Raw genomic sequence first — 13814 nt, forward strand, 5'->3', positions numbered from 1 at the left:
AGGAGGTCTGGGGACATGGCTGTGAGATTTTTCTGGATAGGCCAGAAGATGGAATCCTCCATCCTGGGGATGTTGATGACAAATCTAGCAACTATGAAGAAGACTCTCTGATGCTATACTTTTTGTAATATTTACTATAGATTGTTTTTCCCACCCACACTGGATCAGGGTAATTGGAAAAGCAAACAGGATTAACAGTAGCAGCAGGGTATCCGGTTGGACCTTAGAGTGGCTTCTAAACTCAACAAGGATAAAAGAGATGGTTCCCAGGAGAAGGCAACTGGCTAAAGCCATAGAAAAGAAGTGTTATAGTCAAGGAGAGAAAAATTAATGCTCCTGTTCCCACCCACAGCATCTTGTTACCACTTCTGGCTGAGTGTCGATTCTTTTAAATTATTAGTGGAGGCCTTCCAAAGGCCTACAGATGCCATGTATAGCAGCCCTATATATGTCCTATTAATTCTGTCCCTCTAGAGAACCCTGACTAATACAGACAGAAACATTTATTGAAGCAGCAGTGTACAGCAGCAGCAGAGGAACTGCTCCTTGTGGGACACGGCTATCCCATAGGGAGTGTGCCCAGAGTAGCAGCCCAAAAGCAGTTCTGCAGTCATATTTACATCCACTTTTACATATATACAAATTAAGGAGTGGATTATATAGAAATTTCTAGAGAAATGGGTAACTTCTGTGTCATTGGGTCACTGCCATAGGAAGGGGTGGTAACTTCCAGGTGTTGCCATGGCAATGGTAAACTGACATGGCACACTGGTGAGCATGTCTTATTGAAAACTGCTTCCATCCTGTCTTTGTTTTAACTGCTTTTCAATTTCATCCAGTGTCTGAGCCATGCTTCCAGAGTTGAGTCTCACCTCCTACCTCAGTTGCACAACAATATGAATATACTTAATGCCACTGAACTATATACTTAAAAATTGTTAAAATGGTAAAAGTTGTGTTATGTATATTTTACCAAAATAAAAACAAAACAAAATTAAAAGTACCCAACAAAATATGTTGCAAAGGATCTGAATATTCAGCTCTAAAAAGAAGACATACCAATGACCAATACATCCATGAAAAATGGTCTTATTGTATGATTCCATGCATATGTAATGTCCTGAATTGACAAATTCATAAAGAAAGAAAGTCAATTAGTGGTCAGTTAGGACTTTAGGGTTGGAAGAGGTAGGGGTCATACCTAGAAAGCATGGGGTTTGTATTTGACGTGATGAAAATGTTTTAAAACTGATTGTGATGTTGGTTGTAAATATCTGTGAATATACAAAAAGTATCAAATTATACACCTTATATGGGTAAATACTATAATTTATGCACCATATCTTAATAATGCTATTATTAAACAAAAAGGAATACTGTAGAGATAGCCACTGTACCCTTTATCCAATTTCCCTCACATGTAACATTTGCATAGCTATAGTACAATATCACAACCAGAAAATTGACATAGCTACAATCCATTGACCTTATTCAGATTTCACCACTTTTACATGTACTCATTTGCATGTGTACATGTGTATTTAATTTTAATTTTGTCATGTATTGATTTGTATGACCACCACCACAGGCAAGATACATCATAGACATTCCTGCTCCTACCCTTTTATAACCAAAGCCACCTTTCATTCCTTCTCTCCTGCTAACTTCTGCCAACCACAAAACTGCTCCCCATCTCTATAATGGTGTCATTTCAAGAATGTCATATAAATGAAATCATACTGTGCCATCTGGGATTTTTCTTGACAGCATAAACATATCCAAAAATGTTTTCTGTTAGATAACCTTTTTCTCTGTACTTGGCTAGAGGAAACAGGTTTTTCTTTAAGCTTTTTGTGTTCATGACTGTTGAACGCTCCTAATAGGAGACTTTCTCAAAGTCCCATTCATTATATATAGGAGATAATAAGGAAATCAAGGGAACTTGCTGCTGTGTTAGGGAGGAGTCTTGGGATTCCTACCAATTTGTCTCTATCCTTCTGTGAGAATCAACAGTGTCTTTCAAAGAGAAAAAATATTAAGGTTTGATAAAATCTAACATATTGATTTGATCTGTCCTTCTTAGAGCCTGTGTTTTTGAGTTCTAATTTAAAATTTCTATCAATTAAAGGTCACCGAGAGTTTCTCCTTTGTTTTCTTCTAGAAGCTTTATGTTTTACTTCTTATATTTAGGTCTATTATACAGTTTGACTCAACTTTTCCATATGATGTGGGATAAAGTTCTTCTAAGTATTGCTATTACTGATAATGGCTATTCAATTGTTCCAACAACAATTGTTGAAAGGAGTGTCTGTTCCTCATGGAATTACCTTGTAATCTTTGTCAAAAATCAAGTGGAGAGTCGGGCAAAGTAGCACACGCTTGTAATTACAGCACTTTGGGAGGCTGATACAGAAGGATCACTTCAGGCTGGGAGTTTGAGACCAACCTGGACAACCCCATCTCTATAAAAATTTTAAAAATCAGTAGGCTGTGCTGGCATGCACATGTAATCCTAGCTACTTTGGAGGATGAGGCTGGAGGATAATTTGAGCTCAGGAGTTCGAGGTTACAGTGAGCTAAGATTGCACCACTGTACTCCAGTCTGGGCAACACAGTAAGATGCTGTGTCTATCTTTTTAAAACAATTGGCATATATGTGTGGGTCTATTTCGTCACTATCTATCCTGTTCCACTGATTAAGTTGTCTATATTTATGCTGATAAATATTGTAGGATTGCAATGTTCTATGCAAAGTGTTTTTATTACTGTACCTTCATAATACATCTTGCAGTAAAATAGTGAAAGTCCTCCAAAATATTCCTCTTTTCAAAGTTGTTTTGACTATTCTTAGTGTTTTAGACTTTTTAATATACATTTTAGAATCAAGTCATCAATTTTTATTAAAAACTGCTAGGATTTAATTTATTTCATCAATGTTTGGTAACTTTCAGTGTACAGGTCTTGTACATCTTTTGTCAATTTTATCCCAAAGTATTTTAAATTTTTAGTGCTATTGTAAATTATGTTTTTTTTTTATTTTAGTCTAGTTATTCACTGTTTGTAATGGGTGGAATATTCCCCCCCCAAATCCATGTCCACCCAGAGCCTCAGAATGTGACTTTATTTGGAAATAGAGTCTTTGCAGATACAATTAATTAAGGATTGAAATGAGATCCTACTGGATTATGGTGGGTCCTAAATCCAATGGGTAGATCCTTATAAGAGACAAAAAGAATACACAGGGAGACACAGAGAGGAGAAGCGAAATGAGAGTCTTACTGCCACAAAGAAATTTCTGGGGCCACTAGAAGCTGGAAGAGGTAAGGAAGAATTCTTCCCAAGAGCCATGAGAGAGAACATGGCCCTACTGACACCTTGACTTTGGAGCTCTGGCCTATGCAACTGAGAGAATAAATTTCTAGGTTTCTTTGAAACCACCAAGTTTGTGGTAAATTGTTGAGGAAATCTCAGGAAACTTAATACATTGCTAGTGTATAGAGGCACAACTAATTTGTATATTGTGTATTATATCCTGCAACTTCTCTAAATTCACATTACTAGCTCTAGTAGCTTTTTGTATACCATTGAGGAGCTTTTCCACAGGAAATTATGTTTTCTATGAATAAAGATTGTTTTGCTTCATCCTTTGCAATCAGTAATACTTTTATTTTTTCTTCCTGTCTTACTGACCTGGCTAGAACTTCTAATGCAATGTTGAGTCAATTTTGTGAAAGTGTCCATTTTTCCCTTGTTTTCCATCTTGGGGGAGAAAGCATTTAGTCTTTATGTACACATCATTATGTATGTTGTTTGTAGATGCATTTTATTGGGTTGAGGTATTTTATCTATACCTGGCTACTGAGTATTTTAATCTGTAATGAATATTGCAATTCTGGCAACTGTTTTTTTCATTATCTGTTGAGATGATCACACCATTTTTCTTTTTTCCTATGCTAATTTGGCAAATTATTTTTTTTTCTAATATTAACACTGCCTTGATTCCCTAGCATAAAACCTACTTTTGGTCATGGTGTATTGTGTTTTGTATATATCACTGGATTCAATTTTACTGATGTTTTTTGAGAATTTTTGCATATATGTTCATGAGGGATATTGGTTTATAGTTATATTTCCTTGTAATATAATTATCTGGTTTAATTGTCTGTACAATTCTAACCTCATGGGGTAACTTGGAAAGTATTTCCCCCTCTTCAATTTTCTGGAAGATTTTGCATAGAATTGGTGTTATGTTATCCTTAGATGTTTGATAGAATTACTAGTAAAGCCATCTCAACTTAGAGGTTTTTTTTGGAAGGAGGATTTCACTTATTTTTTTATATTTTTTAATTGTATTTTAGGTTTTGGGGTACATGTGAAGAACATGCAAGATTGTTGCATAGGTACACACGTGGCAGTGTGATTTGCTGCCTTCCTCCCCATCACCTATATCTGGCATTTCTCCCTATGCTATCTCTCCCCAACTCCCCACCCCCTGCTGTCCCTCTGCTATTTACCCCCAACACACCCCAGTGTGTAGTGCTCCCCTCCCTGTGTCCGTGTGTTCTCATTGTTCAACACCCGCCTATGAGTGAGAACATGCGGTGTTTGATTTTCTGTTCTTGTGTCAGTTTGCTGAGAATGATGGTTTCCAGGTTCATCCATGTCCCTACAAAGGACATGAACTCATCGTTTTTGATGGCTGCATAATATTCCATGGTGCATATGTGCCACATTTTCCCCATCCAGTCTGTCATTGATGGGCATTTGGGTTGGTTCTAGGTCTTTGCTATTGTAAACAGTGCTGCAATGAACATTCATGTGCATGTGTCCTTGTAGTAGAATGATTTATAATCCTTTGGATATACACCCAGTAATGGGATTGCTGGGTCAAATGGAATTTCTATTTCTAGGTCCTTGAGGAATCGCCACACTGTCTTCCACAATGGTTGAACTAATTTACACTCCCACCAACAGCTTAAAAGTGTTCCTATTTCTCCACATCCTCTCCAGCATCTGTTGTCTCCAGATTTTTTAATGATCGCCATTCTAACTGGTATGAGATGGTATCTCAATGTAGTTTTGATTTGCATTTCTCTAATGACCAGTGATGATGAGCATTTTTTCATATATTTGTTGGCCTCATGTATGTCTTCTTTTGTAAAGTGTCTGTTCATATACTTTGCCCATTTTTGAATGGGCTTGTTTGTTTTTTTCTTGTAAATCCATTTTAGTTCTTTGTAAATTCTGGATATCAGCCCTTTGTCAGATGGGTAAACTGCAAAAGTATTTTCCCATTCTGTTGGTTGCCAATTCACTCTAATGATTGCTTCTTTTGCTGTGCAGAAGCTGTGGAGTTTGATTAGGTCCCATTTGTCTATTTTGGCTTTTGTTGCCAATGCTTTTGGTGTTTCGGTCATGAAGTCCTTGCCTATGCCTATGTCCTGAATGGTTTTGCCTAGATTTTCTTCTAGGGTTTTTATGGTGCCAGGTCTTATGTTTAAGTCTTTAATCCATCTGGAGTTAATTTTAGTGTAAGGTGTCAAGAAGGGGTCCAGTTTCTGCTTTCTGCACATGGTTAGCCAGCTTTCCCAACACCATTTATTAAACAGGGAATCCTTTCCCCATTGCTTGTTTTTGTCAGGTTTGCCAAAGATTGGATGGTTGTAGATATGTTGTGCTGCTTCCAAGGCCTCTGTTCTGTTCCAGTGGTCTATATCTCTGTTTTGGTTCCAGTACCATGCTGTTTTGATTACTGTAGCCTTGTAGTATAGTTTGAAGTCTGGCAGTGTAATGCCTCCAGCTTTGTTCTTTTTGCTTAAGACTGTCTTGTCTATGCAGGCTCTCTTGTGATTCCATATGAGGTTTAAAGTGTTTTCTTCCAGTTCTGTGAAGAAGGTCATTGGTAGCTTGATGGGGATAGTATTGAATCTGTAAATTACTTTGGGCAGTATAGCCATTTTCATGATATTGATTCTTCCTAATCATGAGCATGGAATGTTTCTCCATCTGTTTGTGTCCTCTCTTATCAGTGGTTTGTAGTTCTCCTTGAAGAGGTCCTTTACATTCCTTGTTAGTTGTATTCCTAGGTATTTTATTCTCTTTGTAGCAATTGTGAATGACAGTTCATTCTTGATTTGGCTCTCTTTGTCTGTTATTGGTGTATAGGAATGCTTGTGATTTTTGCACATTGATTTTGTATCCTGAGACTTGGTTGAAGTTGCTTATCAGTTTCAGGAGATTTTGGGCTGAGACAATGGGGTCTTCTAGATATACAATCATGTCGTCTACAAATAGAGACAATTTGACTTCCTCTGGAAGGAGGATTTTAAATAAAACTTTTATTATTTAATGGCTGTAGGGCTTTCTTCTATTCTAATATATGTGTTTAGTGCTATAAATTTCTTCCTATGTAATTCTTTTGCCACATCCCACAGATTATCATAGGTTGGGCTTTTTCATTCAGTTCAAAGTAACTTCTAATTTCCCTTTTGATTTCTTCTTTTGGCCTTGGGTTACTTAGACATGTGTTATTTGGTGTTAATTTAAATATTTGAGGATTTTCCAAAGATCTTTCTGTTATGGGTTTCTCATTTAATTCCATTATACTTAGAGAACATAGGTTTTATTGTTTGAATCCTGCTAACATTATCGAGATTCATTTTATGACTCTGAATATGGACTACCTTTATAAATGTTCCACATGCATGTGAAACAAATGTATACATTACTGTTATTGGTGGGAAGTTCTATGCAGTTGTTCAAGTCTTATATGTGGGAATTCACTCAAGGTGGTGGTGAAAAATATTCAGGGAAAATAGTAGAGAAAGTTATAGAATATACCCTTTTAGAAGGCCTAAAAGGTTTGTCATAATTTCAGTAGAAGTTTCAGCTGAAGGCAGCCTAAATCCCCCTTACATTTAGTTAATAAGTAAATAAAATAGCTAAAGTATGTGGAAAAGTTTGCTAACTAACTTGTTTACTCATGTAGTCTTAAAACTAACCTTTGAGCTAGATGCCCCTCTCAGACAGAGGTTGACCAATGATATTATCCTCTAATAGTGTTTGCTTTAAGCATCAGAACTTGTGCTTTAATCTTCACTCTAGTGGCGTTGTCTCAAGTCTTTGTCAGTTAAACTTTACTAAATAAATGTAAGTCTCTCTGGCTAGTGGAGGCCAGCAGTTGCAACTGTTTACCTCGCTCTCCAAAGTGCCTGTAAGCAGCCACAGACCCTCAGATGAACTAGCAAAACCTAATATCTATGTGTTAGTGTACTTTATTCATCTGTTGCTAAGTTAAAGTCTGCAAGACAGACACCCCAAAAGTAGGGACCCCAAAACTTATAGATACTTGCTGATTTCCATTTTTTCAAATTTTTAGAGAAGGTTTGAAATCCCTGTAATTGTGGATTTGTCTATTTCTCCTTGCAGTTCTATATTTTTACTTCATGTATTTTGAAGTGCTGTAATACAAGAATGCTTAGGATTGTTATGTCCTCTTGATAAATATACCACTTAAAATTATATAATGACCTAATTTATTCCTTGTATTATTCTTTTCTCTAAAATGTAGTATCAGATATCAATATAGTCATTCAAGCATTGTTTTGATTCCTGATAAAATTATTCATCTTTTCCATCTTTTTACTTGTAAACAATTTGTATCTTTAAATTGAAAATAAGGTTCCTATAGACAGCACATTTTTGTGAGTTTCTTTTCTATTCAAGCTGACCGTCTCTGCTTTATGATTGAACCATTTAAACCATTTACATTAATGTGATTATTGATGTTTGAGTTTAAGTCAACCATCTTATTGTTTGTTTTCATTTGTTCTACCCGTTCTTTGTTCTGCTTATTTTATCTCTTGGGGATTATTTTGAGAATTCCATTTTACCTTATATATTAGCTTATTAGCTATAACTTTTTTACTGGTTGATTTAAGGTTTATAGTACACATCTGTAATGTATCAGAATCTACCTTTAAGTGATATTAATATATAGAATAAGAACCTTAAAATTGTGTACTTTCATTTCCCTTCCTCTGGCCTTTGTGCTGTTATTTTCCCCTCTTCTGGCTTTTGTGCTAAAGTATACATTTTAATCCTAATATGCAGTAAATCAGAGACACTCATAAAGCTTATGTTATTTATTAACCCTCTCTCAGATAGCTTTGCCCTCCACTCTCTGATAGATGTTCAGTGACTGAAAAGGGTTATTTCATATATTCTTCCAGGTTTCAGCTGTTTCAGTTAGGGAGGTAAACTCCATTTTCATTGAAAGCATAAATGTGGATTAGTGTTTTAAATGGTGGTTAATCATAAAGGCTTTGTTTTACTTCTTACCAAAGCGTACTTCCCATGCTATCTGGAATTACTGGAAGAGTCCAGTGTCTGTGTTCCTTCTTGCTCTACCCTTGACTAGAATGTTCAAACTGCAGCACTTTGTTTGGTCATAAAATAGCCTTTGAGTTTATTTTCTACATTTCCTTCAATGGATTTGACTATTTTTTTGAAAAATTTTTTAGACAATTTTGTACTTTTTTTTCTTTTTAATTTTATTTATTATACTTTCAGTTTTGGGGTAAAAGTGCAGACGTGCAGGTTTGTTACATAGATATACACATGCCATGGTGGTTTGCTGCATCCATCACCTTGTCATCTACATTAGGTATTTCTCCTAATGCTATCCCTCCCCAATCCTCCCACTCCCTGCTATCCCTCTCCTACCCCCCGACCCCCTGACAAGCCCTGGTGTGATGTTCCCCTCCCTGTGTCCATGTGTTCTCATTTTTCAACTCCCACTTATGAGTGAGAACATGCGGTGTTTGGTTTTCTGTTCTTGTCAGTTTGCTGAGAATGATGGTTTCCAGCTTCATCTATGTCCCTGCAAAGGACATGAACTTATTGTTTTTATGGCTGCATATTCCATGGTGTATATGTGCCACATTTTCCCCCCCACCCTCCCCCACCACATTTTCTTTATCGAGTCTATCATTGACGGGCATTTGGGTTGGTTCCAAGTCTTCAGTATTGTGAACAGTGCCACAATAAACATGTGTGCATGTGTCTTTATAATAGAACAATTTATAATCCTTTGGATATATACCCAGTAATGGGATTGCTGAGTCAAATGATATTTTTATTTCTAGATCCTTAAGGCATGGACTTGAATTTTTTGCTAAAAAAAAACAGTAACTGTTATATTAGAAAGTTATGAGATATTATCTACATTATCTCAATTTTGTTAGAAATACATAAGGATTCAAAACGTATTACTCATTACTATTTGTTAAATAGCACTAAATCTATCTTTCTCTTGTTCAGTTTTTCATTCATTTATTCAACGCGTATTTACTGGATGTACATGATATGCTAAACCCATATCTACATCTCAAATATCCTTTATGAACATCCTTTTTCTTTGACAACCAAGGCACAGTCTCTAATATCCCTGTCTGCTCTTTGCCAGAATTTGTAGGTTTTTATGGGAAGAATTTATGTACACATTTTGTGAAGAATGGCCACAGTAAACGAGAAAATGATGCTCACCGTATTACATATAGAAATGATATGTAGGCAAATGCATTGAGAACCTTAGATACAGCTGCTTCTCTTGAGGGAATGTTATGCTCTGCACTGCCTTTTGCTTACTTTCTGCTGGTTGCTGGTAGTTGCTTGAACGTTTTATATGGAGCATAACTACTCACATGCTACTGTCTCAGCTGCCCCTTCAGACACAAACACTCTGTTAAGAGCCAAGAGAAACTGGTTAGCAGAAGACTCTCTCCATAGAGTAGAATCTTAAAACCAACTTTCTCTGAGAAACTGACAGGGAAACTTCAATCTGCCTGGACATGGAAGAGATATGCATTTTTCTGGGCATATGTGTGCCTCACCTTCTCTCATGGATATGCCATCAGTTTACACATGAACTTAATTTTTCCTCATGAACACTTCTTTTTTTTCCACTGAAGCTGATGCTAACACTGACAACCAAAAATAAAAATCTGGTAGGACATAAGCCTCTCCATTCATCAATTTTCCTGCCCTTTCAACTCTAGGCTCTCTTTAATCTTCTGTCTTGTGTCTTAAGTGTTTGCAGGAGGAGAAAAAGCTTTGAAATTACTTAGGCATCTGATTCATGATGGGGTTTGTGATGTTATGTGACATTTTCACCTGCCTATCCACATTTCCCCTTTGGTTCCATAAGTTCTATTGCAGTGTTATATTCTAGAACAGGAGTGGCAAAGTTTTTCTGTTAGGACCATATAAAAAATATGTAGTCACTGAAAGCAAGCTGTACTATCTTTCACAACTACTCAACTCTGCCACTGTAGTACAAAAACAGCCATAGATAACATGTAAATGAATAAGCATGCCATTCATTTAAAAATTTATGGATACCAAAAGTTGAGTTTCATGGTTTTAGTGTCATATTTTCAGGTTTTTCAACCTTTAAAAAATGTAAAAATCATTCTTAGTTATAGGCCAAATAATAGGCAGTGGGCCAGATGGACCATGGGTTGTTTGCCAACCCCTGTTCTAGAATCCTAACTTTAAGTTTGTAAGACTGTCTTCATACATAAAATGTGTAGATTTCATCCGATTAGTACAAACTGCAGGGGATTTTATTTCCCTAGTTCTGCTGGGACACTTAACCCCAATTGTCTTCCCATAGACCTCTCATAAAGGTCTCATTTGTGTATACATTGATTCACTAACATGATATCCTGATGTCCAACTCCATATAGATAACAAAATTCTGTACATTTATGGATTTCAGGTGAATGTGAGCTGGTATGAGGTGGGACTGTCTCAGATTAAAAGTGGGCTGTGTTTCCTCACACATCTTACATAGTCTGCTATACTGAGGAAGAGATTGCCTAGGAGAGAACCACCTGTAAGGAAAGAGATAGACAGACAATGTTTTTCCATGAAACAGAAGAGGGAGGGGGGAATTTGTCCACACTTTTGTAAAGTAGAGCAAGGATTCAATCCACTGGAAATTCCAGATAAATCGGTGGGACTTTATCACTTTGAGGATTCCTGAACATCTGCAATGGTAGGAGCTAGTGTAAGAGCAAAACCTAGCAGACAGAATAATATCCAGGGAAGATGACAATAGAACGCAGCAGCAGAGGAATGAAAGTACCTACTCCTAAGCCTACTGGACTTGTAAGCATAGGGAAGACCTCACCTCGGAAATGTCCTCTAATAACGGAAGGAAATATCTAAAGGGTTGGGTCATGCATGTCACTAAGAGCAAGAACTTGGGAGAAAGTTCACAACCTTATTCTCTCATCTGGTCAATACAGCAACCCTGGGAGGTTGCTTGTCTTCATCTTACTGATAAATATTATGATCTTCAGAGAGATGTGTCACTTACATTTCTAAAAAGAGATCCCAGGGGTAAGCTCAAATTGAGATTCTGTCATAAATGTTTAATAAGTGTACACATTGCTTTTATAAGGTGGTCATATATAAGTAATAGAGTTCCATTTTGAAAAATAAGAAATGATGGATAAGCAAGAATAAAATTCCCTTTTAATTCTACCACAGAGATAAACATTATTTACTATATATGTGTGTGTATATATGTATATATACATGACTGTTTATGTTCATATTTAAGATTTAAAGTAAAAAAGAATGCAGAGAATGCTTTTTAAAACTGCTTTATTAACTTCACAATATATAATGAGCATCTTTCCATGCAGTAGGTAAAACTCGCCTGCTGACAGAAACTTACAAACTGGGTCAGAAACAACATTCAGTTAGAAGCTGGTATCAGGAGACCCACAAGAAATAAGTAACATCAAAAGGTTTGCAACAAAGGTACACCACAAATATGTAAGTTTAGGAAGCAGGGGTCTTCCTATAAACTTCAGGGAAATCATCAGGATTCAGGGCATAAGGCAAAACTCATCGTGATGGTCATGGTGAGGGGGGTCAGTGCTGACAGCCCGCAGACTATGACTCAACTGCTTTTCCCTCAACTTTTCCATCAGCTGTCTCACCTCCTCCCCAAGCCTTTCCATATTCTCCTCTCTCATCCTTGCCTGTGGTTCTCCAAGCCTATGCATCATGTCCCATCTATACTGCAGGATGGGCTGCCTAACGCGGAACCGCCTACGATTTCCTCTGGGCACATAGTATTCACCAGCATCCAAAGGGAGGGCCAAGGGCTCCCCTTTATTAGCAACTTGCTTCTTTTCATCTTTTTCTTCATTTTCCTCTTTGACATTTTCCACGTTGAGATTGTTTAACGCTAGTTCCTCTTTGGACTCCATTACTCCTAGGAGACAAGAGAGAAAAAAAGAGACTCAATTCTTGGTGAACCGATCAGCACCGAGGACAGAGACCCTACTATACACCTTTCAAAATTCAGAGCCCTGGACTTCAAAGGCCATTTTAAAATTTCATTTTTTTTTCCACCAGAGAGACCCAGTGTGCCCTCGCGGGGAGACAATCCTAGCCCCTCTCTCTTGCAAAGCCCACCATCTTCCCTGCAGATCCATCTCCAGGCCTCTGCAGGCACCAAAATGGAGGACGAGGATGGGGTGGGGGAGGGGAAGGATTGCGAAGTGTTGAGTGAAGGCATGGATTGGGGTCTCAGACTGGGCTTTCCTCACGTTCCGACCCCCGCCCCACCACCGTACCTCGCACCGACCTGGGCCTATCCTTGCGATCTCCTCCTCCCGATTCTCGACTCGAGGCGCGCCGCCGGACACTTAGTCCCTCAGACCTGCAGAAGAGCAGGGGGCAGGGAGTGGGGGCTGCTGGAGCGGAACGCTAGCGATGACAAGCTGTCACCCAGCCCCTTCCCCGTCCCGAGCCCGGGCCCTCCTCGCCGCCCTCGCCCCCCGCCTCAGCAGCCCCTCCCCCCAAGATGACCACCATTTTCTGCACCAAGAAGGGCGGGGCAGGGGTGTCGGAAAAGCTTGCGCAGGTGGCGGAGGCAGGTGTTTCCGAAGGGTCGTAGCCTCAGGACCGCCGGCTCTCGCGAGGCCGGGCACCTCTCGGCTCAAGGAAGGCGGTGGGGCCCGGGGTCTGCTTCATGGTGGACCGCCTGCGTCACCGCGCGGCTACCCGGGGGTGGGTCATCCTCAGGCCGGGGCCGCTCCCCAACACCAACCCCAGGGATCTCCTCCAGGTCCCTTACCTGCTTCCCCTCCGCTTCCTACTTTCGGGGTCGCCCCCGGCCCGCACGTTCTCAGGGCCACCTGGAGCAGGTACCGCTGCCGAGAAGGGAGCGAGCGACGGCGGCTCTGACACCAGAGCGAGACAGACTCACTTGGCAGGTCACGTGGGGCGGTTGTCATCGCCAGCGGCTCCGCCCCCGTCCCACGCCCCCTCCTGCAGCCCCGAGTCAGGCGGGGCTTTCGGGCCAGCCCCCATTCACACCGGGAGTCCCTTTGAACATCCCCGGCCTGAGCTTTGCCACTCTCCTTTCTTTGTGTGTTCTTCGGACTTCCTCTGCCTGCCCAGGGAGGAACATATCATCTCAGGGAGATGTTAGCCGTTCCCACTCTGGGGACTTGCCTCTCTCTGTCCTTGGCTCCCAGGATTCACCTCCTTCTGTCCTCTCTCCTACCAATACTCTGATTTCCCTCCACTAAAACTAGTGGAAGAGGTATATCAGAAAAGGAGCCCAAAAGAGTAGACTTTTCTCATTCTTAATACCTTTCTGTGTTCTTTCATATGAAACAAAAAATATATACGTCTTAAAAGAGGAAAAAATGTTATTTTTAATTGAAAAACGGGATTAAAGTTGGGGAAAACATCCTAACCACCTGTCCTGTTAAATCATTATACAA

General features: G+C 39.2%; 1 protein-coding gene across 2 annotated transcripts; it reads right to left on the reverse strand.

Annotated features, from left to right (window-relative positions):
• Positions 1-11656: 11656 nt before the first annotated feature.
• Positions 11657-13289, reverse strand: BEX2 (brain expressed X-linked 2). 2 transcript variants are annotated; one of them, XM_008989679.5, is made up of 3 exons: positions 13160-13289; positions 12668-12742; positions 11657-12292 (listed from the first exon to the last, which is right to left on the reverse strand). In XM_008989679.5, the coding sequence occupies exon 3, from the start codon at positions 12285-12287 to the stop codon at positions 11901-11903; it is 387 nt and encodes a 128-aa protein (XP_008987927.1). In that variant the 5' UTR covers positions 12288-12292; positions 12668-12742; positions 13160-13289; the 3' UTR covers positions 11657-11900. The 2 variants fall into 2 exon arrangements, with proteins under 2 accessions (XP_008987927.1, XP_008987928.1); XM_008989680.6 differs by having other exon boundaries at positions 12657-12742.
• Between the last annotated feature and the right edge of the window lie 525 nt (positions 13290-13814).

This window comes from Callithrix jacchus, chromosome X (assembly GCF_049354715.1).
Source record: "Callithrix jacchus isolate 240 chromosome X, calJac240_pri, whole genome shotgun sequence".
Classification (NCBI taxonomy): Eukaryota; Metazoa; Chordata; class Mammalia; order Primates; family Cebidae; genus Callithrix; species Callithrix jacchus.